The 27,928-nt window shown below is 39.6% G+C and overlaps 1 protein-coding gene across 3 annotated transcripts; it reads left to right on the top strand.

The window, feature by feature from the left end:
* The first annotated feature begins 50 nt into the window (after positions 1-50).
* LOC124142316 (elongation of very long chain fatty acids protein 1-like) lies at positions 51-27,928 on the top strand. Of its 3 annotated transcripts, XM_048392731.1 has the most exons (4): positions 65-103; positions 6,269-6,325; positions 21,828-21,973; positions 25,812-27,928. In XM_048392731.1, the coding sequence occupies exons 3-4, from the start codon at positions 21,836-21,838 to the stop codon at positions 26,388-26,390; spliced, it is 717 nt and encodes a 238-aa protein (XP_048248688.1). In that variant the 5' UTR covers positions 65-103; positions 6,269-6,325; positions 21,828-21,835; the 3' UTR covers positions 26,391-27,928. The 3 variants fall into 3 exon arrangements, with proteins under 3 accessions (XP_046366678.2, XP_048248688.1, XP_048248689.1); XM_046510722.2 differs by lacking the exon at positions 6,269-6,325 and having other exon boundaries at positions 51-103; XM_048392732.1 differs by lacking the exons at positions 65-103; positions 6,269-6,325 and adding an exon at positions 322-342.

Consider the following 27,928-nt stretch of genomic DNA (forward strand, 5'->3'; position numbering starts at 1 on the left):
GGAGGATGTTTTTAGAAGATACATTCAACATTAAAATTATACTTCCGGGAACAAAAAGCGTCTGCTGTCAAATACTCAGGTGTGCCGGTACGGGTTTCAAACGGTATGTTACAATTTATGTTTTGTTACTTCATGGTTAGCAAATAGACGAGGGGCTACTTTGGGGCTACTTTGCAATAAACAGTTCATGTCTTGAATGTACGTGCAGTTCTGTTGATTTGGTACTGCACTCACTGATAGATACCGGGTATGAGTTATAATGGGGTAGCCGAGAGCCGCGATGGGGTGTGTAGGGTCATGTCTTGACTGTAGGACCCCTTCGCCGCTCTCGGCTACAATGGGGTAGGTCATAAACGGGTAGATTTAAGTAGACTCGAAAAGGAGTAGACTAGAGGTGTGACTGATCTACCCAACACCCGTATAATTTAGGACAAGTGCACAGAATGAACGTAACCCATGATTAACATGTCAATGATTGTGCTCTAGGTTTGTATACTACGCCAATGTGGATATCGGTTATCGTTTCTAATTTCCTGTCATATATTGCAATGTTTGATATTCCTCACAACACAAATTGACAGTTCAATTATTTAGCTATCACCCCTAACTCAGAGATAAACCAAAAGCAATATTTTTAGTGAGTGCACATATTTACAAATAGTATGCTTTTGATTCCTAAAAATTCATGACATTGGTTTAATGAGTAACAATATTTGAAATGTAGTGAGTAGAACTGACTGATGTTTGGCTCATCAATTATGTCCAATTTGTTTTTATGGTTTGTTTTGTAACTGTTCTCACAGGACCATGTAACTAATAATACATAACAAACCTTCGACCTCGTCTGCAAGTTTGTTTGTTGTTGTTGTTATCTACATGGTCCTGTGCCACATTTGTATTTCGTGAAGTAAACATATTGGACAACAGTTTTTCAGACACAATTGAATTACCATTATTGTAAATGAGTTAGATTTCATATTTTCATACTCATAGAATTTATATTTGTAAAGGAATGTCATATATATGGAAACTCTGTAGTGTAATTTTCAGAACTGATTCTGTCTTTCAATGAAAAAACAATTCTTTTGACAACAGCTTGTAGAAGTTTGCATTCATGTGATCCCTGATAACATTGACTATGGTAACTTATCACATTCATTGTTAAGTCATACTGAATGGATATAAACTTGCTCATATGGATATGCCTGTTTGCTTAATTGGTATCCACGCATTCAGTTGCTCTGACACTTATTGGTTTGATTTGTTGATTGATTGCTAACCAGTAGAGTACATGGATGCTTGTAGTTCACAGGTAAGAAGTAGAGCACATGTGCCATGAAAACAGTGATTGTAGAAGTTTGGGACACTGACAGAAACAATGAAAATTTACAAAAAATATGAGTATTAAGTATAGTAGAACTATAACTTAGTATACATGATATATTATAAGTGTAAAATAACAAGTATGATTGATAATGTACCACAAATTATGTCAATGTATTGATGTATGTGTGAATGTATAATGAGTATAAATCTAAGCAACTTCTTTTGGTTTTCAATGTGAAATTTAAATGATCCGTTTTGAGTAACAGCGGTCCGTCTTGACCAGACACCTGACTGTTATGACCAATTCAGCTAGTCTGTTTTGAGTGGCATGAAAGCACACACAAAATTACACTATATTCAACAGACATTTATTTCACAGGTAAGAATGAATGAATAGATAAAGTAACTATGTTTGAATGAGTCCTCACTGTGATGTAGTAACAAATTGGATGTATACACAGAACATGCACAGATGTGCACATGGCGGTTATTTGGATTTTGCAAGTCACTCTTGCTCCAGAATCTTACAGGAGTAAAAAAGGCAATCACATTCTTCCTATGGCTGTTTTGATCAAAGGCAAACAGATGTTATAACCTTGTTACCAACTCAAGCATGACGTCCAACTGTCTTGATTTAGCGATAAAGAAGGTTGGTTACTATGGTCTCGGTCAACATAAGCAGGTCTATCGTGACATTGCATTTTTGTTTAGAGCTGAAAGAATATTGATCCATGCTCAATCTGATCAAATGTATCAATTCTTGTATATTGCACCGTCATGCTTGTAGGCAGTTCATGTAGTACAATGTTCCACGGATTTGCAGTACCCTTTTTGCAATGTGGCAGAGATATGGTCTCTGAATGTGGCGACTATACATGTAACTATATGAATTATTCATATATTGCTATGATAAAACAGGGGTTGACACCAGTGGTCATTCCAACTTGTACAAAGCTTATCTTGTACTTGTAGGTTATGTAAAATAACTAGATTTTGGAAGAAAGCAACTAGTCCCTCTAGATTTTCACTAGTCTCAGACAAGTGGGCATATCTACCCTATTTCAGTGTTTACATTTGATAAAAGAACACTATATCAGTATGTTTAATTCAGAAATATTAATCTGCTTACACAGTGTCCAAATCCAGGTTTTCTGATATGTAGTACTTGAATCATGGGCTCCTAAATCTTTAAATGTCAAATACATTCTAAGGCCAGATCAGTTTTAATTTTTTATTTTCCAGGTTTTCTTTTGTTTCTAAATCTTTGTTTAAAAACTCTATTTCTGTAATATTTGAACTTATAGCTAATATGAGCATAAGAAATAATGGTATGTCTTAAATATGTCAGTCTTGCTAGACAACGGTATAAGAATCTATACCAAAACATTGCCTTTACAGTAATTAAAGAAGTTGTTATCCATAAATTGTGTCTACTTTCTCATCTGTCAACTTGTAAGTAATTCCTATCAAACAATTCAATAGAAATGTTTGTACATCATTTTCATGATTTATATATGAACCTGAGCAAATCTTGTTTTGACTTAGATAAAGTTATGAAATACAACATTGTGTTGAATTGTTTCAATAAAATGTCAGTTTTATCGAATTAGGTGAAGAATTCTTTTAGTTCCATGTCTCATTCCGCAATGTGAGGTAATGATTAGTGTTGACTTTCTGACTGCCTAAATGGTCTAGTAGTAGATCGTCCGCTCGGAGAGCGGAAGGTCTGGGCTTCGATCTCCGGCTGCACCATACCTAAAGACGTTAAAAGATGGTACTTGTTGGTACCCTGCCTGGCACTCGGTATTTACGGGTAAAACAAGGACTGGTAAGCTTGGGGTCAGTACTTATGTTTAACTGCAGCATGGTATCTCGCTAGCACTATAAAATCAGCTTTAGTCTGGACTAGTGCAAGCAGCCACACACACACACACACACACACATGCATGCACATCGCTATGTAAGTGCAACATTCGTGGATGAGACATTAAAAACCATTTCACCTCACCTCACTGTTTAGTATCTGGGTCAGCTTCTACCCATGACACATATTAGTCAGCAACAAATTATTATATGAAGTTTAGAGTTGTTACTTCACATTGGTGTGAAATCACTGACAGTTTGATGCTCAGGTAATGTAAGACATGGTATTTTCTTTATTTGTTTTTCTTCAGTGTACCGAGACAGAGGAGACTGTCCTGACCCTATGATTGAGCAACAGTACAAGTGGCACAGTCCAGCATGGTATCTAGCATAAATCTTACTGATTGGACCATCATCAGAATTAGCTTAATATTGATAGGCACTATGTAGAACCTCAATCTGACTAAAACTCTGTTCGGTCTAGTAAGCTCAGGGAATAATGGTCCACATAATAATAATACATTCTACTGAAGAAATGCTAGAGCCAAGTTCAGGATAGTAGTCGCAAAAGCTTTTGGCACAGACTGCTATATGGCCTGAATAAAAACTAACTGAAGACACTGCTTGAAGAGAGTAAGGATTATGATCCCTAAAATCTGATGACAGTTGCCATATGGAATTTCTGCAGCCAGCTAGCCGTTAATTCAGTTTGCTTCGTGTACTTCATTTCTTGCTGAAAACAACCTTGATTCCACAGGTCAGTTCATCGTCAGTATTTCATGGGTTTGTATCATGTGAAGATCGGGGGTTAGAATAGGTCTTCAGCAACCTATGCTTGTCGTAAGGGGCGACCAATAGGATCGGGTGGTCAGGCTTGCTGACTTGTTGATGCATGTCATCGTATCCCAATTGAGTAGATCAATGCTCATGATGTCAATCACTGGATTGTCTGTTCTAGACTCGATTATATACAGACCGCTGTCATATAGCTGGAATATAAGTGAGCCGGCATAAACAAACAAACAAACAAACAAACAAACACGGGTTTGTATCGCTCACCGAAGTCAAAGAACCCTGCTCCCATACACTCCCTGACACATATTATTTTCCCTTCTGCCCAGCCCTTCCTGTAATACTAATGGGGGGCGCATGGGTGGCCCACTTGTATAAGGCACCGCAATTCGCTGTGCAGAGTTGAGTCCCTTGGGCATGCCAGAAACCTATGAATGTGTGTTTGAATCCCGGTTCACCCCGGTTATGTTTCTAGGTTTGTCAACACCTGTCCTCGTGGGTTTCACCGAAGTGGTAAACGTCCTGCATCACTTCGGGCTTTCCTCCCACATTAATCTGACACGCCTCAATATGACTGGAATACTGTTAAAAGCGGCGTTAAACCCAACTCACTCACTGTAATGCTATAGTTATAAATGAAGCAAGTCTAGAATTTCCACGGGTTCTGAAATTCCCATCTCACTGGGGCTTCTTTTCAATTTTAATGAAGTTGGGTGTTTCTATCCAAATTATATATTTTCAGAGACTAAGCATAAGTCTAGTGTGAAGCCTAGTGTAAGCATTATCTGATACTGAATCAGTGTGTTGAGTACAGGACCGCAAGTCTATGGCAGACGTTGAGCCAGAAACATTCCATGTAACCTGAGTGCCTACTGGTCAGAGCTCTCACTGGTTTCTGTCTTGCTGTAACCAGAGCGTTGCTTGATTCGTTGGTTAAAAATAGTGACTTTGCCGCAAGGCGACATTTTTTTTTATTTCTTGGTTGATGAATGTGCCACTCTTTCAAAGTCCAAATGTTGAAAAAAAATATAAAAAATATTACTCCTTTTTTTATTACTCCCAATCTTTACTTTAAAAAATACATAAAAAGTTCAGCCAAAAGAAATTTAATTTCTTCGTCAAGTGTTAAGCAAAGGGAAGTCACTCTGAATAGACTGATATTTCTCGCAGGGAACCTTCTCTAATACCATCAAAGCTTGTCACGCAAAGAGCAGTGGCGACCAGTTTAATCGTCGCCCATGCTGCAAAAATGGAGGAGTCTTACATGCATTTTACCATGACATGAATATTGTTATATTGCCATTTGTGCACAAGCTGTGTGCCTGGGATATAATAAAATGTTTGAAAAATTTAGTTGTTTTACTTTTGTTACTTCTAAATATTTTTTTTTATACCTACCTAACTTTTTAGGACAAAAGTCTAGTAAAAAGTATCCAAGAGTTTTTTTGTTTGTTTTTTAAATTTGCCTACTTCACTTTTGAAATGAGTTCAGAATCCATAAACCAAGAAATGAAAAAAATGTCGCCTAAAGCATCCATGTAGATTCGCCTGTGATGGAGGAACATTGTGTATACAAACACATGAAGTATTCACAACGTTGGTCGTTGTAAGACAGATGTTGCTGCACCTTGCCAGGAAACCAGCATACTCGGATATTTTACTCTTGTGATATTCAATTAGAAGTAGCATCAATATATAGTATTGAAATCAATTTGAAACCAACAGCCACCAGAATCTGGACATGCTCAAAACATTGTTGGGGGTCATCAGTTATTGAGTCCCATCCTCACTGTCCCTTGAGGCCATATGAGACAACTATGATGCAAAGCCAGTGATTGTCATCATCAGTGAAGCAGAACTTGAGATTGCTGACCTAACCAAGGGGTCAAGGGACCCATTACCCGTGGAAGTGATTGACCAGGTATCAGCAGTCAATGACCCATGCCCAGGGAAACGTAAAGGGGTCATTCTTGGAATCCAACCCGGGTCTTCGGCATGACGAGCGAACGCTTTAACCACTAGGCTACCCGACGACCCCATAAGTGACGAGCAGTCAGTCTGTTTCACGTTATGAGTGAATGAGTGAATATGGTTTTACGCCCCTTTTAGCAATATTCCAGCAATATCATGGCGGGGGACACCAGCAATGGGCTTCACACATTGTACCCATGTCGGGAATCGAACCTGGGTCTTCGGCGTGACGAGCGAACGCTTTAACCACTAGGCTACCCGACCGCCCTTCACGTTATGAAAAGGCATATTATGGATAACTATTTGTTTGTTACAGTCTTCGGAATTCATGCAAGTCCGCTAGCCTGAGACTACTAAATTGTGCTTGGGACAGGTAAATATCCAGTCGTGGTAGTCTTCATTGACTATAAGCAATTGGGAGCTATAATTCTGAACTAGTTTTGCTACAGCTTGAAAAAACTGACTGAATAAAACGGATAGAAAATGTAAACATAGTAAACAGTTTTGTCGCGTTCAAGCAGGACTAGCTACAAACTTTCACAGGACTAGTGAAATAGGGTTTACTTTATTTCTCTGGACTAGCATTGAACAACTGAATTTCTAAGGTTGTATATATTTACACAAGATGTCATGGCTACTTGAGGGAACGGGTGGCCTTGTCGTCTGAGGCACGGCAATTCGCTGTGCAGAGTTGCATCCCTTGGGCACCAAAGAGACCTATGATTGTGGCTTCGCATCCCGGTTCACCCTGATTATGTTTCTAGGTATGTCAGCACCATACGCAAGCTCCTGGGTTTCACCGAAGTGAACATCTGGGACCTGAATCACTTCGGGCTTTCCTCCCACATCCAGCTGACACGCTGCGATACTACTGGAATACTGTTAAAAGAAGCGTTAAACACAACTCACTCAATCACTCACTCATGGCTACTTGTTGCCCTTCATCAGGGTTCCCATGTCATGAATTCCCATATGCTACCGTACTTTGAATCCTCGCAAACAAACTCCAGCAATACTTGTTCCCTGCACTCTATACAAGGAGTGTAACGGAGGTGTGTCATGTTTGGATGCTGCTAGCCTCGTAATGTCCAGTATGCACACTGCTCACAACCAATGAAATTGCAGAGTGCTGAATGTAATAAGTACCTTTCATGTTATCAATATCAGATTCCTTTTGTATTAGAAACCTTGCACCCACCTCATTATTATTGAAATTGACACTGCAATGCAATGCCCTTACCAATAAAACAGTTTTGGACTGTAATTTGTGTGTGACAATGTTTTCAATCAATGTGAATTCAGATACAATATGCATAATCAAAGACATGCATTTGATTAATTCAAAATGAATGTAAGAAACCAGTCCTTCTATCATAGGATCAAAGATCGGAGCTCAACGATGGCATGGCAGCTTCACCATCTTCTGTTAGACTGTTGCCTGTTTTTTTTCTTTTGTCTGGCTTTCTGTTGATAAACTTGTCTGTAAAATGGCTAGAATTCAGAATACTGGATACCTTCCTCTGTACAAGCTCATTCCTTAGAAACAGGTTTTTTTTCTGCCACTGTTTCTAAGTTTTTTTAGCTGCCATTTTTAGCCGCATCACTAAAATAACAGGGGTGTTGCCTCCCACACAAATGGAAACAACTCCTATTGTCAGTAAATGCCACTATTAGTTTCCAAAAAATAAAAAAATACTATGTGTTTGTTGAAATGTGACCCTGGTGGATGTCACTCACCAATCTGGAACTTCTATTTTCAAGTAATATCTATGTGTTGATGTCCAGTTTGGGATGTTTATTAATTGCTTTATTATGCAATGTTGAGGTTTTATCATATTAAATGTTACAATTGTAAGCAGACTAATCTTTTGTGCTCATTTAGAGCTCCGTTGTCCTGATATGAAAATAGTCGCCTCAAACAAACATGGCAAATAGGTATCTGGTATTCTGTACGTGTACTGAGAGACTGTAGAAGGGGTGAAACTGAAATGGACTAGCACATGAATCAGATTTGTGTATCATAAACTATATGGCATATAAATCTAATTATTTTACATTCATATATTTATATATATACATAATATTTCTTTAAGAATGTTCTCTAAAGAGACCACAAGGTGAAAAGTGTTGAATATTATGAAGAAATGAAAATGAGACATTTTGGGTTAGCTTTTCAAAATACAAATGGTAATGAAAGTGTGATTCTTAAAAAAATAACTTATCATCACTATAAACCGGCAATGCCTTGTGATGTGTAATCATGTCATAGGGACTCTACTATGTTGATGACATAAAATTAATATTGCTTTTTAATTGAATACACATCTGAAAGAAACCTGTGCAATAATAACAATTTCTACCCTCCATAAACCCCTGTACGAAATGTGTTGATACTTTACGTGGAAGGCTTGTTGCCATGACACTGCTCTGGAACGTAACATGCTGCAAGGTGAACAGATGTGTATCAGGGGATGTGTGCTTGGCTGGGCAAGTTTAGGGACAAAGTCTTACTGTAATTATTTTGTGTACAGAGTAATTCTGTTGGTAACATTTATTAATAACAACATGGATTTGCATTCCAGACTGACATCTTCATCACAGCGGAGAACCTAACATTTTTAGTCCACTAGTCCTTTATAATGATAACGTATAGCAAAACCCTTAAAAATGGCATATTTAGTCCTTATGATACCTTAACTATTGGGAAGTTTGGCAAGGACTACAGGACTAGTGCCAATTTCTAACACTGCAACAGGATGAACATACACCAAAGTTCTAAACAGAATGTTAATCTCAAGAACCAGGGCCAGTTTCACAAAGCAATCTAAAGCTATGACCAGTGTTTGAAATATTATAAGCTATCAGGCTTCCGACAGGACCCACAGACTTTAGAAGTTGCAGGCCCTGACTAAACTCATCAGGTCCTCATTTAGAAAAACTGTAGCTTATTTGTGACAAATAAATTGACACATGAATTAACTGCAGGCCATAAGGACCCATACAAATGTGAAACTAGATCTATGGGGATACGGGCAGGCCCTTATTTGGCATACTGGCTATGCCGTCCACAACTCTCATGCTTTACCAGGGACTATGGCAGTCTTAATGCAAAGATTACCTTGTGAAATGGGTCCAAGCCCCTGTTGGGACACTGGCTTAGAATTGGTCCCAACAACCTGTGCCGGCCTCTATATACTCAGCCTCTGTTGCACGTCACACATGACCATGTGCTAAAATGTTTTCCATTCCATATATATCACATCATGTATATACATTCATTTTATTAGACATTATAAAACCAATTATTTTTTACTTGTCTTACTTTACTCATTAATGCATTCACTGCTTACCTTACGACAAATAGAAGGACAGCGCAACAGCGATGGTCCTGGTTGAAGAAATAAAGTTGTTGTTCTGAAGTCCCCTTTACTGACTCTCGCCGCTGTCCTGTGACCTTAATTATATAAGGACATGGCTCCATTATGACAGGCTCCGCCATCATGCATGATAGCGGAGCTTCAAATTAAGACAAGAGACATAATTGGATGAAATGGTCGCGGATGTGGAGGTACTGGTGGACTACGGCAATGAGCTTAACCCCTGTTAAGCAACCCCAACTGCAGCAACCGCTGCCCTGCAACACGGTTGCCAAGCAACCCATGTTGCTTACCAATGCAGCGCCTGCTGCCCTGCAACTACCGTTGCCAAGCAACCCATGTTGCTTACCAATGCAGCGCCCGCTGCCCTGCAACTACCGTTGCCAAGCAACCCATGTTGCTATGCAGCTATCGCTGCCAGGCAAGTACCATTGCCAAACCATGAGCGAGGGCAACTATTGTTGCCAAGCTGACCATCCGCTGTAAAGCGGACACTAAGCCATCTGCTGTAAAGCAGAATGGATAAATTGGTTCCTGCTGTAAAGCGGGTAACCCTATCCTAAATAATTTATAATTTGGGATGTATCCCAAGATGCCAAATGTAACTTGTAATGCAGTCCACCAGCACCCCGCCCATCCGCAACATTTTATTCATGACAACATCATTATGTACAAACATTATGCTCCAGTAAAATTCCACCAATTGACAACTGCAAAGCTTGAATAACTTGGAATTAAGGACAACAGGGTGGGTGGGTGGGTGCAACGAACTATAGATGAATGCGCGAATATAACTATGTGTTGTACGGCTGAAAGCTGGAGAGCAAGTGCTGCGTGAGCTGATGTCACGCTACAACAGGTCATAGAAAATATAAACAAACGCTCCTTTACCGGACGTGCCAAGAGCGGATCTAGGCCAGAGACGATGGCACCATGCAAAACGGCACGTAGCCGCACGGAATGAAGGTATTTCGCTGTAATAATATTAGCAACTGTGCCAAGCCTAACATAAAGGCATTTAGTTCTAATCACTAAATGCTATTATATAAGGACATGGCTCCATTATGACAGGCTCCGCCATCATGCATGATAGCGGAGCTTCAAATTAAGACAAGAGACATAATTGGATGAAATGGTCGCGGATGTGGAGGTACTGGTGGACTACGGCAATGAGCTTAACCCCTGTTAAGCAACCCCAACTGCAGCAACCGCTGCCCTGCAACAACAGTTGCCAAGCAACCCATGTTGCTTACCAATGCAGCGCCTGCTGCCCTGCAACTACCGTTGCCAAGCAACCCATGTTGCTTACCAATGCAGCGCCCGCTGCCCTGCTACTACCGTTGCCAAGCAACCCATGTTGCTATGCAGCTATCGCTGCCAGGCAAGTACCATTGCCAAACCATGAGCGAGGGCAACTATTGTTGCCAAGCTGACCATCCGCTGTAAAGCGGACACTAAGCCATCTGCTGTAAAGCAGAATGGATAAATTGGTTCCTGCTGTAAAGCGGGTAACCCTATCCTAAATAATTTATAATTTGGGATGTATCCCAAGACGCCAAATGTAACTTGTAATGCAGTCCACCAGCACCCCGCCACAAGCACCAAGGTGCTTCCCCACAACCACGACCATTCGCGCTCATGTACACCCACCGTGTTATCCTATACTGAAATTGTTTCCTACAAGCATACTGCGGAAAGGGAGCTGCCAATGTTTTGTGTGAAAAGATCAAGTCCGGCCGGTGACAAATGAACCCCGTCACGCAGGTACAGTTGCTGCTCCTGCCGGTTGAACACTGTGTGGGGAACCCGTATCCCCCCAAGCTCACGGGCCCTGTTCCCCACTCGTCTGTTCAGCTTCTGCCTGGCCCCGTCCAGGTCCCGGGCACGGCTTGCTACATGCCAGTACCTCCGTGGCAGCATGTCTGACCACAGAATGACAGCACCAGGTAGGAGGAGGTGTATCCTCAGGAGTGCCAGCTTGATCTCATGATATAGCTGACACGTGGTTACCTTACCCAGGTCGTTCGAACCAAGGTGAATCACCACCGCCTTTGGTGGTGTCTGCATTGCTTTGACCTGGGCATCTATCAGCTCGGTCAGCTCCTCCCACCTCATGCCGCCCCTTGCCAACCAGAGACATCCCCCTGGAATACCGAAGTCACTGTCCTGTAGGTGCTCTCTCGCCCGGGTCAGGAAGCTACAAATAGAAGGACAGCGCAACAGCGATGGTCCTGGTTGAAGAAATAAAGTTGTTGTTCTGAAGTCCCCTTTACTGACTCTCGCCGCTGTCCTGTGACCTTAATTAATTAGGTGTAAAAAAACTCTGTCTTTTTTCCCGCCACATATTTGTTGTTCACTGCCATTTTGAATTGTCTGACAATTGTTTGCCTGCCAAGGTAGTCAAATTGTTTACAATTCTCAGCCACGTATGTATAACATATTCTTGTCTTCTTAAATACTACTAGCTTTGGCGTAACAGTGAGTTGCGTATATATAAATTATTGTATACACTTTCAACTCGTTAAAAATATGTTTGCCAATAGATTAATATCAAATCTACGGCTTTCTTTAATTGCGTAACTTATGTTTGTGCGTTGTACTAATTGTCATGGAAAAAATCTTACAAAGATTATCATCCACGTTGGTTGGCTTGCACGCAGATGTGCTCGGCAAAATCTAAATGTAAATAGCTTTGGTTTACATCGAGTTGCGTATATATAAAAATATTGTATACACTTTCAACTCATATTTTTGCCGACCTTGGTCATCTACTACCCTGTTCAATGAACAGATCGTAGACACACAGATGTGCTCGGCAAAATCTAAATGTAAATAGCGTTGGTTTACATTGAGTTGCGAATATATAAAAATATTGTATACACTTTCAACTCATATTTTTGCCGATAGATTATTGTTCAATTCTACGCCATTCTTCCATTACCATTTCATCAACAAGGGTTTAATTGCGTAACTTATGCTTGCGCGTTGTACATATTGCTGTGGAAAAAATCGGCCAAAGATCTTTATCCATGTTGGTCGCCAAATTCTAAATGTATTTTTTGTGTTAATCTCTCTCCAACGAGTTTTACAATATAGAGGCGGGTTATTCACAATCATGTTTTGCAGCAATCCCGTCGTGAGACGAGAGGAATGTCACAATCGCTGAATAGCGAAGGACATGGTTCAGTCATTACCACCCAGCTGTGATCATTGGCGGGTAATATGACTCTCGTAACTGTGACTGCAGAAGTGCACCCTCAACCAAAATCAACAATACCTGAGGATTTTGTAATTATCGTAACTGCTCCTTATTTTCAGCCGCCTGAGACATCCAGGTCTGCTAAATCTGCGACGCCGGCACCAGCACCAGCGTCTCAAGATGCTTTGATGGGGGTAGCGCAGACGCAAACCATGATCCAGTCAATACCAATGAGCTTTGTGTCTCAGTTACCTGCGCCGTGCGTAGCGCCTGACTACTACCCAAGCGCCTCTACAATGACTTCAGTGTGCAATGTTACACAGGCGACGCATGATCAGATTAGCGCTGTTCCAACATATCCGGCGCAGCAGATGTATGCTCAGGCGTCAACACCGTTCCCGAACGCAAATTGGACAATGGCCCAAGTGCTTCTACAATGATCCAGTCATCACGATGTGCCTTGTCTCATAGACCTGCGCTGAGCGCAGCGCCTGTCTACCAATCAAGGCCTCCACATTGACATCAGCCCAAGGACTTACAGTGTACTCGGTTACACAACCGGCACACAGCTTAGCGATGATCCAACAACTTTGGCACAAGTGTAAGCACCTACACCTGCACCTAACGTATTCCAAATGCCTAATGTGCTTTCTGGTACAGCATACATCCCTGGGCAGGCTAGTACGCAACCACATACTGGAACATCGGCACATGGCTCCTTATCCAGGCGGGTCATCAAAGCCTTCTGATAAAGGAGGCACTACGCACCGGAGCAGATCGCCGGCTTAACGCAAGTACCCAATTGGGTAGCAGACCATTTCATGTCAGTGACACCCTCCCCTGGTAACGGGGTAAATCAGAGGGACACCACGAGGTCATTGGAGGAAGACTTCTCCAAACTTACATTTGCTCCGTCATTTAAGCCACCAACATCGTCAATGCTTGCAGTGGATCAGGATCTATCAGAGGATAACCCTATCTGATTAGATCACTTCCATACTATGGTGATTTTCCTACAGCGTCTGATTGACCACAGGAAAATTTAATTCATCTTGAGGCCGCCCTGGCGGAGATTACCGTCACACGCAGACTTTAGAGTTTTTCCAACTGGGACACTGATTTAAAGGGAAAGCGGCTACGTCAACCTTGGTCATCTACTCCCCTGTTCAATGAACAGATCGTAGACAAGCACGTCTAGTTCCCAAAATGCTTGGAATGACACTGCACTCAAGACTCTAGAGCATGTCTCTTTAGTCTATCCCAGGTCAGGCAATTATAAGCCTTAATGCTCGTCTCTCAAGAAAGACCAGTATTCCCTTCGTGTGAAAGGGGGTAGCAGGTTCAAGTCTCAAGGACGATTATGTACTCATCGTACTACATCACGGTTTCCATCTACACATAGAGGTAACCCCACCGTTGACCACAGTCCTACTTGGAAAATCCAACATAGACATACTGTTGGTAAGAAGAGCTGTAGAGTTGGCTCACAACCCAGTCTTAACACTGGGGTTTTATCCTCACATCTGCCTGGTACCCATGAAGGACCCAGACAAGATGAGAATGATCCACAATCTCTCCTTGTTCAATGAACGTTATCTGAAGCGTCCACATTATTCCCGCCTCACCACGTTGAGACCGCTCAGAATTGACACCAATGCCTTTGAGCCTTGATCAATCTTGATTATCCATCACTCTGACCACAGACTCCTCAGGTTCCAGTTCAATGGGGTTCACAACCAATGGTAAGTGTACCCATTTGTCATTTCAGTTAGCCTATGGCTATTTACAGGAGTAATGAAGCCAATAACTGTCTACACCTGAGAAACACTTAGATCAAGTCGTAGATAGAGGACGGTCTACTGTGTCATCAACACAACGTTAGTACGTCACCGGCAATTCACCAGGCAGAGGGCTACTATATGAACTGGGATGGATAATCAACAAAGCGACTTCAGTTCATAGGAGCCCTGTTCCAGACAGAACAGGATCTCCTATCAGTACCGAGGGACAGATGGCACAAGATTCTATGCCTCTTGTCATCTGCTATACACCAACCATGCACGCTTCGCCAATGGCAAGTGTTGCTAGGGTTACTCACCTCGGCACAGGACTTAACTAGCATAGGCCATTTACAACCGGCCCAATTCATCATTTCCTGAACCCTTACATCAGGCGTCAGGATCCACTCAAGGCCATCACTCTACTCTAAACTAAGGCCTTACCTCAATTGGTGGAGTTGAATGTCTTAGGATTCTCTTTATTCGGGTTATCCCCGAATATACACATGTTTGTGGACGTCCCCCTTCAGGGATTGGTTTCTCACTTGCAAGACCAGACAACCTCAGGGCTATGGTCCGACGCTTAGCGAAAGTTGGAAGTTGGAAGCTTTAATTCTGGCCATATCACATTGGCAGAATCAACTACAGTCAGCCAAATATCCACAGACAACAACATTGTGGTGTGGTGCCTGCGCAATCAGGGAACAACGCACTCCCACTCTCTACTTCAACAGACATTCATTTTTTTCCATCTAGTGGATCGGCTGTAACTACAGTTCATAGTTCAGCACATCCCCGATGTCGAAACATTCTGGCCGATGCTTTATCGCATCCAGACAGGGTTGCCCCCACCGAGTTGAAACTTCACACAGAAGCATTCCAGTTACTGCTTAAGAAGTTCAGGCGACCAAACATCGACTTGTTTGCTACTTGCCTAGACCACCAACTCATGACCTATGTCTCCCTGTTACCGGATCCGCAGACTTGGCCGGTGAATGCGTTCAGTATCACTTGGGAAGGTATTATAACCAGGGTATTTTGGAAAAAGGGTTTTTTAATATTTACTTTAATGTAGTTTTACTAAATTGAGCTTTTGGGTAAAATATGGATGCATATGAGAGAAGTGACTGTACAGGGTGAGGGCATAACCCCTAGGGCAAACGATTATTGATTTTGCTTCTCTTAAGTGATAGAGATAACTTTTCATTAGTACGATGAAATTAGTAGAATACGGTCTTGTAGGATAAGGGTCAGAAGGGAAATGAATGGATGAATCAAAAGTTGTTAGTCAGGATGTGATCAAATATTTCGGCATGCTACTGCGTGATTGGAATGTCTAAATGACAGGCTTCATTTGAGTCACAATCTGACAGAGTATTGGGTTTACATCTAGGGTTGTTTGAAGTTGTGGATATGTTCGGTTGACCAATGATTTGACCATTAATTTAGGAAATTAGTTGAGTGTTTGGTTAGAAGAACTTGATGGAAAGACTGATTGAAATGGGAATTGGGGATTCATAGAGAAGTGAGCGTTATGACTCATTTCTCATGATGTCAAATATGATTTCGGTGGGAGGAGTTAAAATTATCATCGATAGTATTTTGTTAGTTGTCCGAGAGTGGTGCGGGGAGTCGGGAGCAGACAGCTGAACAGAAAGGTTCACTGTGGTTTTGGGATCCCGAGTCAGAGAAGACGTAGAGTTACCGTTCATCAGAAAAACCATCAGGCTCTTCAACCATCACCTAGGTATGTGTTGTATTTATATCAGGCAACAACAAGAACTAATCTGAGGACCATGTGTACATGTTTATGATTAATTATATCATAAATTAAAAGAGGCTGGAGCAAACCATTTGACTTGTGATTTTCAAGAGAGCTACATCATCCCTAGAACCAAGGAGCAGTTGATAAGTAGAAGTGACCATAGGTAGAAGGGTAAAGTACCCGGAACCTAAGGTTACAGTATCTTGTTCTCACTTTGGTCGCGCCCTGGTGGTTCGTTGAGCTCAGAAAAATCTAGCAGAAGACGATCCACTACCCCTCCCACAGTGGTCAAACCTACTCCTCCATCCTCACAGCAAATTGCCTCACCCAACGTCAGACAGGTTGCGTCTGCTCGCATAGTTCGTCTTTAAAAGGCGTTTAAGTGCAAAGGGCTATTTCGGCACGGGCAGCAAAGCTATAGCTTTAGTTCATCTTTCCTCTCACAGAGGACAATACGATGACAAGTGGGGATCATTTGAGACTTTTTGCAAGGCAAAAGAATCAAGACCCTCTGATTGCGTCACAACAATGCCTAGCGGAATACCTCCTACATCTGCGTACCCAAAGACACTTGGAATGTGGCATCATTACCACCTGGGTCCTCTTTGAGCATGGGATGCACGGAGCTGTACATCTAGGGTTATGCTGGGATTTTATTGCTAAAATCCAACTACTAGGCCAACCCGATCGTTCCTTCACCATCCCACCAATATTGGGACTATTGTGGGACTATTGTTGGAGCCGTACATGGAGGTGAATTTCTCCTGGGCTCAGTGCGAGCAGTTCGGGTTTTAATTCACTGCTCCAAGACTAGGCGTGGTTCAAGGTAGCGGTTATTTATACCAATGTTTACTACGTCCACGACCGAAGTTAGTCACAAACACCATATTCCTATGGTTACGCGCAGTCATCCTTCAGGCTTACGAGATCGCCAAACGGAATCTGCCAAGAGAGAATTATCCTCACGATCTCAGGGTGTTAGCCTTTACCATGGCTCTTCTCTGCAATTGTTCTATTAGAACAATCACGAAAGGATATTTCTGGAGATTCAACACATTTTTCGTTGTTGTGGCTCTCAAGGACGTCAAAGGCGTGCAAAGTTTTGGCCCTCTGGTTGTAACCCTGCAGGTTACCAACACCTCGACGCAGATAATGAACTCGCCCTATACAGGGCCAGCCTACTTCAATGTGCAGTCACTCAGTTTCCGCCAGAGGAAGAATATTAGGCAATCTTGTTTGTCAACGACAGCTCTATGACGTATTAAGTAAAGAATTAGATGATTAGCTATTATTTTCTTTATTACTAAGTGTGTAGAGGGAATTTCTCTTTAAATCCTATGTTCAATCGTTTTTTTGAACAACCCTACCGTAATGGCGTGTTTCTGAACTATTCCGCTTCGCGGTTTATCGACCAACTGGTGGTGTATTTCAGGATGTGAATTATTGAGGTTTCTGTATTCTGAAGGTTTACCCACCTCCAAACCGCTCGATACAGGTGCATTAAGGAGTAATGCAGGATAAGTAAAACATTTAGTAAAATCTAAATATTTTTTACATTTGTATACTTATCCTGCATTACTACGTTTAAGACCCACCCATTGCAGACTTGCCTCCCCACTTTGGCTTCAGAAACCTCAAAAGTATATTTTTCTAAGAGTCACAGGACAATGGCGAGGGTCAGTAAAGGGGACTTCAGAACAAGAACTTTATTTCTTCACCCAGGACCATTGCTGTTGTGCTTTCCTTCTAGTTGTTGTAAGGTAAGCAGTGAATGCATTAAGGAGTAAGGTAGGATAAGGATACAAATGTCAAAAATATTTAGATTTTACTGAAAATATATATGCCTCCATCAATAAAAAAAAGAAATTTAAACCAACTCATTAACTGTGGCTGTGAAAGAGTTCCAACAATAAAATGTAGTAGTATAGGTAATTGGGGTTCTGGACCACTTCCACTGGAGCCAGATTTATATACCTATACCACCACTACAGGGGGAATTTTTTATGCAAAAATGATGATGCGATTTAACGATAGTCATGACATTAAACTAAATTGTAATGAAAATGGCAATAGCTCACCACCATTTGGAGCCATTTTCAAACCTATCAATGCTTCTATGATATAAATTTTTATAGGTAATGGGGGTTCTGGACCGCTTCCACTTGAGCCAGATTTATATACCTATACCACCACTACAGGGGGATTTTTTTTTGCAAAAATGATGATGCGATTTAACGATAGTCATGACATTAAACTAAATTGTAATGAAAATGGCTATAGCTCACCACCACTTGGAGCCATTTTCAAACCTATCAATGCTTCTATGATATAAATTTTTATAGGTAATGGGGGTTCTGGACCTCTTCCACTGGAGCCATATTTATATACCTATACCACCACTACAGGGGGAATTTTTTATGTGTAAATGATGATGCGATTTAACGATCGTCATAAGTCGTATTAAAAGAAACATCAATATTAATTAATAATGAATAAAATTTACTATAGCCCACGAGGATATTGGAAAGGTGTAGGAGCAATACAAAAAAATAGCCAACGCGGCTAAGGTATCTAAAGATGTAGCCAAGGATTGGCTAAAGAAACAAGCGATGTGGCAAATATACTTACCAGCACCGCGTTATATACCGAGGAAAAAGTTTGATATTTTTACAACTAATGAAGTTCATCAGGCTGACCTCTTGTTTCTTCCCCACGATAAGGTAAGACGCAAAACGTATAAATATGCTTTAACCGTAGTGGATGTGGCTAGTCGATACAAAGAGGCTGAGCCATTACCCTCGAAGGATTCAACAGAAGTAGCTAATGCACTGATCTGCATATATAAACGCGGACCACTAAAATGGCCTAAGCTATTTCAAGTAGATCCCTGTCGCGAGTTTATGGGAATCGGTAACTAAACTGTTAACAAAGAACGATGTCGAAATCAGGCGTGGTGAAAAAGAGGTCCACCGTAGTCAAGCTATGGTTGAAAGATTTAACCGGACATTAGCGTAACGTTTGTTTGGTTATCAGTATGGGATCGAAATGAAATCGGAACGATTGAGATCAACCGAATGGGTGACACGATTATCAGCTGTTGTATCAGCGCTGAATAATGAAGTAACTAGATTAATCGGGAAGAAACCATCCGATGCGATTAAAATGAAATCCGTGACTTCCGAATCTTCAGCACCGAGGAGAGGCAAAGAACAAAAACTTCTGGATAGAGTTAGCGTAAGATATTTATATCAGCCCGGTGAACTTGAAGGAGGCCTACGTCGGCAACCGATCCGATTTGGTCTCTTAAGACATAACATTAGTCAATCGGTTATGACAGAAGGAGAGCCTATTCTTTATTATCTTAAAGATGGACCGGGCAGGGCATTTGTACGAGAAGAGTTGCTCATAGTTCCCAACGATACTGTATTACCACCCTATATAACCATAAGCATAGGTAGTTACACCATCCTAATCAATCCATCTTTTTGTATCTAAGGGGGATAATGATGTCTTGTTCATTCTTAATCCATATATCCTATGATTGTAACTTCTTAAAGAGTTCATCTCGTGTTTGAATGTTCTACCGTTGAATAATGCTTCTTTATACTGTTCGTGTTTAATATGCTTTTTTACCACATACTTTTTAACACCCTTAGCTTTTCTTATCTCTCCATTATCGGACTTCCTTATAGAATACATCTTAGGTCTTAATCCGACATACTCCGCTATAGGAGTCCCAGCACATTCATCCTTCATCTTATGTAACACCTTTTTATTTACTACGCTGTGCAGTGGATTATCTTTTGGGTAATCGCTTGTGTCATACACATCTATTTTTTCTGCCATATCTTTATACACATCCTCGGTTTGTATTTCCATCAACAAAGAATCTGTATGGGTATATAACACCTCGCATCTATCGCAATATTGCTTCTTAAGTTTGTTGTAATAAAAGTCATACATTAAGTGTTTTGACAAGTCAAGAATACTCATACCTACGTACACTGGTCTGTTGAATTTATTTACTCTTCTGCATATGCAGCGCCGCTAAGTCATTATCGAACATCTTGCTTCTGTTAAAAGCCGGACTGGCTATAAGTTTCCTGAGTCTTTCTTCCTCATTAGATCTGACTAATTTAACATCAACACGCTCCCTTAGATTCTCCATAGTTGGTAGCTATCTCTCTTAAATCTGTGTTCAGCCTTATATAGGGCTCCATCCAAGGACTTTGATCAAACTTTAGAACTCTGTTTATTTTCTTTAGTTTCATACCTAACGATAGATATAACTGGAGATTTCTGTAGTGAACTATATATTTTGTCTTATCCATCAAATTTCGTACGAGTTTTTCTACGTTAGCTAACCCTGTGTTACCCATCAAGGAGTGTTGATATTCCGACATCCAATCTTTATTCACCATTAATCTTTCGGGAGCTTGCGGATAACTGTTATGGTCTTTATGTAACGAATTTGGATATTCCAAGTCAACTTCTAGTATGTCCCCTTTATTCACATTGATATTATGGATATCATTCACTTCGATATCATCGATCCACTCAAAACCACCCGTGGGTAAAGGTTGACATATAGCCCATCCGTACAAATTGTTGGCGTCGAGATATAATATGTGCGTGTCGGGTTTACTCGGATCATATCCTTCCACTAATTTATTATTAGCCTTAGAATACCTTTCGCTACCATCGATATACCACCTCTTAATCCTTTCTCAATAAACAAGTGCATATCGTAATCGGTGAGTAATTTTAGTTCTACACCGGTCTTCTTCAACAATGCATCCCACGATAGTCCAGGACTGGAATAGTACCATGCCGGATCCAAGCCGTATTGTTTTAAACATGTCTTTCTAAATATCTCGAATATATCGGCGAGTAACAGTACATCGGTTTTTAAGTACAGATCGTGATAATCACCTAAATTCTTACAACCTATTTTATCCCACACCGTCAGAGCGTGTTCATAATCGGCATCTGTTATTTTAGATTCTGTTAAGTTACTATAAAATGATTCAAGGGGCGGTAATATAGTTTCGTCGAATCTAGACCAATCATCCATATATTCGTAAGGATATACACCTTTTCACAGCAACAAATGACAGCACCGATCCGTATATTGATTTGTTATTGCAAAGTCATCGGGGTTGTTCGCACTAGCTAAGTTGTCCAGGGAAGATAACAGAAACTGTACGGAGTCTATGAATCTAAGTCCATTACTTTGCTTTATTCTGGCTTTCCCATCCTTATCTGTATAATCAATTGTTTCTTTTCAATTACCAAGAAGAGTATATAGTCTGGTCTCCTAGTAAAATGAACGAAGAACTTAGTAAAAGTGATGAATATCACTTCGTTAAAAATAATGGTATACGTGTTAGTAAAAATAATAGAGAATATTTTCATTACAATTTAGTTTAATGTCATGACTATCGTTAAATCGCATAATCATTTTTGCATAAAGAATTCCCCCGGTAGTGGTGGTATAGGTATATAAATCTGGCTCCAGTAGAAGTGGTCCAGAACCCCCATTACCTATACAACTAATGTCCTACACCACAATTATTCCATTGATATTTCTAATTGGGTGGTAACAGGCATGGTGTTATTGAAGGGTGGCAACCAGCTTGCCTCAATAGTAATTATGATCATTATTATTATTATTAAAGTGTAAAAGCTTTATTGTATAAAAGCCAGTGTTTCCATCAGTAGAACATCTCAGTGTACAGTTGTGGTATCTATTGCAGCAGGCACGATGAACCGGGCCATGTTTCTGATGGGGCTTCAGCATGTTATTAACTTGCCCTCATTTCCTCTGTTCTGCGCCTACCTCCTGATGATATTCCTCTCAAAGTTCTGGCAGAAATGGACAAAACCGCTGAATCTCAAACCAGTAAGTAAATTAAGAATTAACATCTGTGATTAACATGAAAGTGTTGCTCCTGCCATGAGTAACTATTGTTCTGGCTGGAAGTTCTAAATGTCTGTCTGCCACCACCAGCAAATGATAGCATGCCTCTCTTCTCCTTAACATCAACAGATGGACATGGAGACTTCTATTTTACATGAATCTTTTCTCACCTTTAAAATATATTAAGTATATTTGTTTTTTAATTACAAATCGTTCATGGATTCACCAATCAAAACGTGGAATAAAATCTTTTTTCTTACATCAGAGTCTGTTAACTAATTTCAGTAATGTTGGGAAAGAAAGTAACCCTTTTTAAATTTCATTCCCAAAACAATTTTTTCACTGTTTTCTCAACCTGACAAAAGGGGTATATGTTTTTAAAAATCATGTTTCTAATAGTACATTTTCATTTCAGCGATTGACTCTATGATTTTGTAAAATATATCTCTACACTCATTACCAGTAAAGTTATTGCCACAAATTAAGTATTGAAACTAGTTTTCTACAGAGGAAGCCAGTCTTGAGATGTTGCCTACAACCAGACTGTAATATGTCCTTATACAACCAGACATGTTATATATGCTCATACAACCAGACTAGTAATATATCCACTTACAACCATACTAGTAATATGTCCTCATACAACCAGACATGTTATATATACTCATATAACCAGACTAGTAATATATCCACTTACAACCATACTAGTAATATGTCCTCATACAACCAGACATGTTATATATACTCATCCAACCAGACTAGTAATATATCCACTTACAACCATACTAGTAATATGTCCTCATACAACAAGACATATTATATATACTTATACAACCAAACTAGTAATATATACTCATACAACCAGACATGTAATATATACTCATACAACCAAACTAGTAATATATACAGTCCTCAAACAACCAGACATGTAATACAAACTTATGTAACCAGACTGTAATATGTCATCATACAACCAGACATGTAATATATACTCATACAACTAGACAAGTAATATTTCCACTTACAGCCAGACTAGTAATATGTACTCATACAACCAAACTAGTAATATATACTCATACAACCAGACATGTAATATATATATACTCATACAACCAGACATGTAATATATTCTCATACTACCAGACATGTAATACATACTTATACAACCAAACTAGTAATATATTCTCAAACAACCAAACTAGTATTATATACTCATACAACCAGACATGTAATACATACTTATACCCAGGGGTCCGGAAACCGTCATATGCGCCGGACATGTCCGATTGGGAATCTCAAATGTCCGTTTTAAAATATTGCTTACCGGACATTTTAAAAAGTATTGTCCGGACATTCTTAAATTTTGACCGGACATGATCAACAGTTAGGACTGAGCAGTTTCTGTCTGCAGTTGCAACACAATGAAGATTAACTACACTGACAAGCTTTGTTTGTTTTGATTGCTGTAAATACATCGTACCTACATGATAGTCCAATCGGTCAATCACTGTAATAGGCAATAAACTGAGTTGACACTGATTAATCGAGGATTAATTACTGAGAACATCTTGTTAATTTGAGTGAAAGGTGTTTACAACTGTACATTAATACCTTGCATCATCGATGTACCTCATTATCCTCACAATGTTACGATACGTAACCTCAGACAAGAAGCGAAAGTGTGACGACAGCCAGTCGACTGATGCAGATCAGTCGAGCGGATCTGCCAAACCCTCAAAGTCTGGACGATCATTTTGTAAGTCGTGGCTAACGACTTTCACTTGGTTGACATACAATGAGGATTTGCAGATTTTATTGTTTTCAGTAGCTAGTCGTATATCTTGATTGACCGCCATTTTGCTTTCTCGGACGATCGATATCCAATTTTTTTATGGTCAATAATTAAGTACAGATGAAAAAAGTATTCAAATAACTATTGCTATCAACGATATTTTAGTATTTATGATTAAATTATCTGTCTTGTTTTTAAAAAAATCTTTAGTTTAAAAAAAAACTTTTCCCGTGAGGTCACGTGATAACCAAATATGGGATAATAGTCTCGATCCAAATGTTACAACGCGTTCACTTGAGCAGACTCATGAATATAACTCATGAATATTAATTAGACCGTTCACTACGTTAACAGATCGTTATTATAACAGAAACAAACGTATGTTTTCCATGTAAATCTAAAATGATATTATTTGTTATTAATTGTCCGGTGAATTAAACAATTTAAATTGAAACAATTCATAATTCATCATATTATGAATACGTAAACTTGTAATGTGTGTGAAAAGTCGTACTAAAATACGCTATTTGAAGGGGGCGTGGCCTAAATGCAAATGTCCGATTGGGATTTTAAATTTTCCGGACCCCTGCTTATACCACCAGACTAGTAATATATTCTCATACAACCAAACTAGTAATATATTCTCATACAACCAAACTAGTAATATATACTCATACAACAAGACATGTAATACATACTTATACAACCAGACTAGTAATATATTCTCATACAACCATACTAGTAATATATACTTGTACAACCAGACATGTAATATATACTTATCCAACCAGACTAGTAACGTATTCTCATACAACCAAACTAGTAATATATACTTATGCAATCGGACATGTAATACATACTTATACAACCAGACTAGTAATGTATTCTCATACAACCAGATTAGTAATTTATTCTCATACAACCTGACCTGTAATATATACTTATACAACCTGACTAGTAATATATTCTCATACAACCAAACTAGTAATATATACTTATACAATGGGACATGTAATACATACTTATACAACCTGACTAGTAATATATTCTCATACAACCAAACTAGTAATATATAATTATACAATCGGACATGTAATACATACTTATACAACCTGACTAGTAATATATTCTCATACAACCAAACTAGTAATATATTCTCATACAACCAGACTAGTAATATATTCTCATACAACCTGACATGTAATATAAACTTATACAACCTGACTAGTAATATATTCTCATACAACCAAACTAGTAATATATACTTATACAATCGGACATGTAATATATACTTATACCACCAGACTAGTAATATATTCTCATACAACCTGACATGTAATATATACTTATACAACCTGACATGTAATATATACTTATACAACTTGACATGTGATATAAACTTATACAACCTGACATGTAATATCTACTTGTACAACCTGACATGTAATATATACTTATACAACCTGACATGTTATATATACTTATACAACCTGACATGTAATATATACTTATACAACCTGACATGTAATATATACTTATACCACCAGACTAGTAATATATTCTCATACAACCTGACATGTAATATATACTTCTACAACCTGACTAGTAATATATTCTCATACAACGAAACTAGTAATATATACTTATACAATCGGACATGTAATACATACTTATACCTCAAGACTAGTAATATATTCTCATACAACCTGACATGTAATATATACTTATACAACCTGACATGTAATATATACTTATACAACCTGAAATGTAATACATACTTATACCACAAGACTAGTAATATATTCTCATACAACCTGACATGTAATGTATACTTAAACAACCTGACACGTAATATATGCTTATACAACCGAGGTCCTGACTGACAGGATCTGAGGACTACAACTGTTGGAATGGGGATCAGGATTGTAACGTGTTACAATGTTGAGTAAATGTATTCCTATTTATTTGTTATATGCATCTCTGTCATTGTCAAAAAGTTGTGAAGTTTAATGATTTTGCCTCTGTCAGCTGATGATCCTTCACAACTTCACGTGCTGCTTGGCCAGCATGTACACCCTCTACGGCTTCATCAACGGGCTCTACAACAGCGACTACATCTACTCCAAGACCATGACAGAAGAGCTGCGCTTTGTCTACTGGGTCTACTGGATGACCAAGATCATTGAACTTCTGGACACAGTGTTCATGGTGCTCCGACATCGACAACGCCAGATCTCCTTCCTACACATCTACCACCATGCCAGCATGCTGCTACTCAGTAACGTCGGCTACAAATATTTCCCCTACCCAAACATCGCAATATTCCTGGTCCTCAACTCTCTGGTGCATGTGGTGCTGTACTTCTACTATGGTCTTACTGCTGTCATGCCAAACAACCCTCCTCGATGGCGGAAACAGCTGACACAGATGCAGATTCTACAGTTCCTTCTTGATTTTGTACTAGCAAGTTATGGATATATGTACCATAATTTCTGCTTTTATGGCCTTATATATGGAATAACTATGACATATCTGTTTTCTAACTTCTATTATCATGCATATGTACGACAGAAGAAACACCCTGAAGACAAGCTAAAGTCTAATTGATGTGTGTTGTTAACGCAGGGATAAAAGTAAAGTACCTGTTCCCCATGTTAAACTGTGCGGAGGGGAAGTAGTGTTTTAAAGTATTTAAAAGGCATACGTTATCACTATTCAGGCTAGAAAAGTTTCAAGATTGAATTGTATCTATAATTTTGTAGTTGAATGATATCCAATGTAGTCTTTCTAGAAGTCTGACATTGTTGATAACAAATGTGGATCATTGTGTAGATGTCTGTGTGTTATGGTACAAAAGTAAGTCTCGTTTTGTAGATTAGAGTGTTCCCTTCATATAGAATAGGTAGATTGTAGCATGAATCAGCTAGTTATAGTTCGGACAACAAAAGACTTGGATCCTGCTTATGTTTGATGATAGACCAGACATATGTAGTATATCAGCACCCACTGATATACGATAAACGTTAGATGCAAGATTCTCTACCTTGATCATCTTGCACTGATCGATATCTCAACCTGTAGACACTTGAGGATTTAGATCCTATTTATCAAACATTTCTTAACAATACTCATTATGTAGATCTGCTGTTATGGACAACGTTTTATCTATAGTTTTTGTTCATTCAATCAAACTGTGAATTTGTTTTTATCACATAAGATCAAACTTAGGGATCATTTCTTTACACTGTGCACATGAGGACATAAGTATCTGGCTGATGTCTGCCTCTCTCAGGTCTCACGGAAGGGACACCCCATTCATCCCATTCTAGTGCACAACTGTCAAAAACATTGGTAATAAATTTGAAACAGTATGAAAGAAATTGCGGTTTGTGTTCGTTATTGAAAATAGTCCTGTGTATGTATGAGTGCATATATACTGTAAATCTTGAAATTAATGCGAGCATGATTTAAATGCAAAAATGTGAGTGGTCTTTGCTTGCATTTACATCTCCAAATGACTATCAACAAGAAGACAACCTCACTTCACATTTTGGATAGCAGAAATACCAACTTGGACATAAAAACAGCTATATATATTCCACATCACTGTTTATTTAGCAGCAATTTCTCGTGAATTGTTACTGCTGGGTCAAGAGTTCTACACACTCAGGTCAAACTAGCCATCACTCATTACTCCAGCAACTCCAGACAGACGCCACCCATGCAACACTGCTTCTTTGTTCCTTGCAACTGCGTCAAAGTCAGACATGACCCAGCATACATGGATAGGCTTCATCACACATGGATAGGCTTCATCACACTTATCCTCAGATCTACAGCCTTTGTCTTGTCCCCTGCCTCCAAGTTCGGTCACCTGAGCTAGTTTGTCTGCAGATTGAGCATTAGCATAAGCCTTCTTCATTCGCATTCATATTGAGTCGCTAGGGGCCAGCAGTCACATTCATTTGGAGACGCATTCATTTCAAGATTGACAGTGTCACATCAGTATTGCCTTACCCCATTTTCCCGAGGCAAGTGAGTTAACTGACTATAAAAGTCCAATTTCCACCCTTGCTGAACTAGGCTGGTATTATGGAGTTACATTTTGGCTGGGCTAACGAGTCTATGCATGGTCCAATCAAAAT

This window comes from Haliotis rufescens, unplaced genomic scaffold (assembly GCF_023055435.1).
Source record: "Haliotis rufescens isolate VD_foot unplaced genomic scaffold, xgHalRufe1.0.p SCAF_11, whole genome shotgun sequence".
Taxonomy (NCBI): Eukaryota; Metazoa; Mollusca; class Gastropoda; order Lepetellida; family Haliotidae; genus Haliotis; species Haliotis rufescens.

Coding starts and splice junctions, on each gene's coding strand:
- LOC124142316 (XM_046510722.2), top strand. CDS start 21,836: ATGAACCGGGCCATGTTTCTGATGGGGCTTCAGCATGTTATTAACTTG. Junction 21,974..25,811: donor AACCGCTGAATCTCAAACCA/GTAAGTAAATTA, acceptor TGCCTCTGTCAG/CTGATGATCCTTCACAACTT.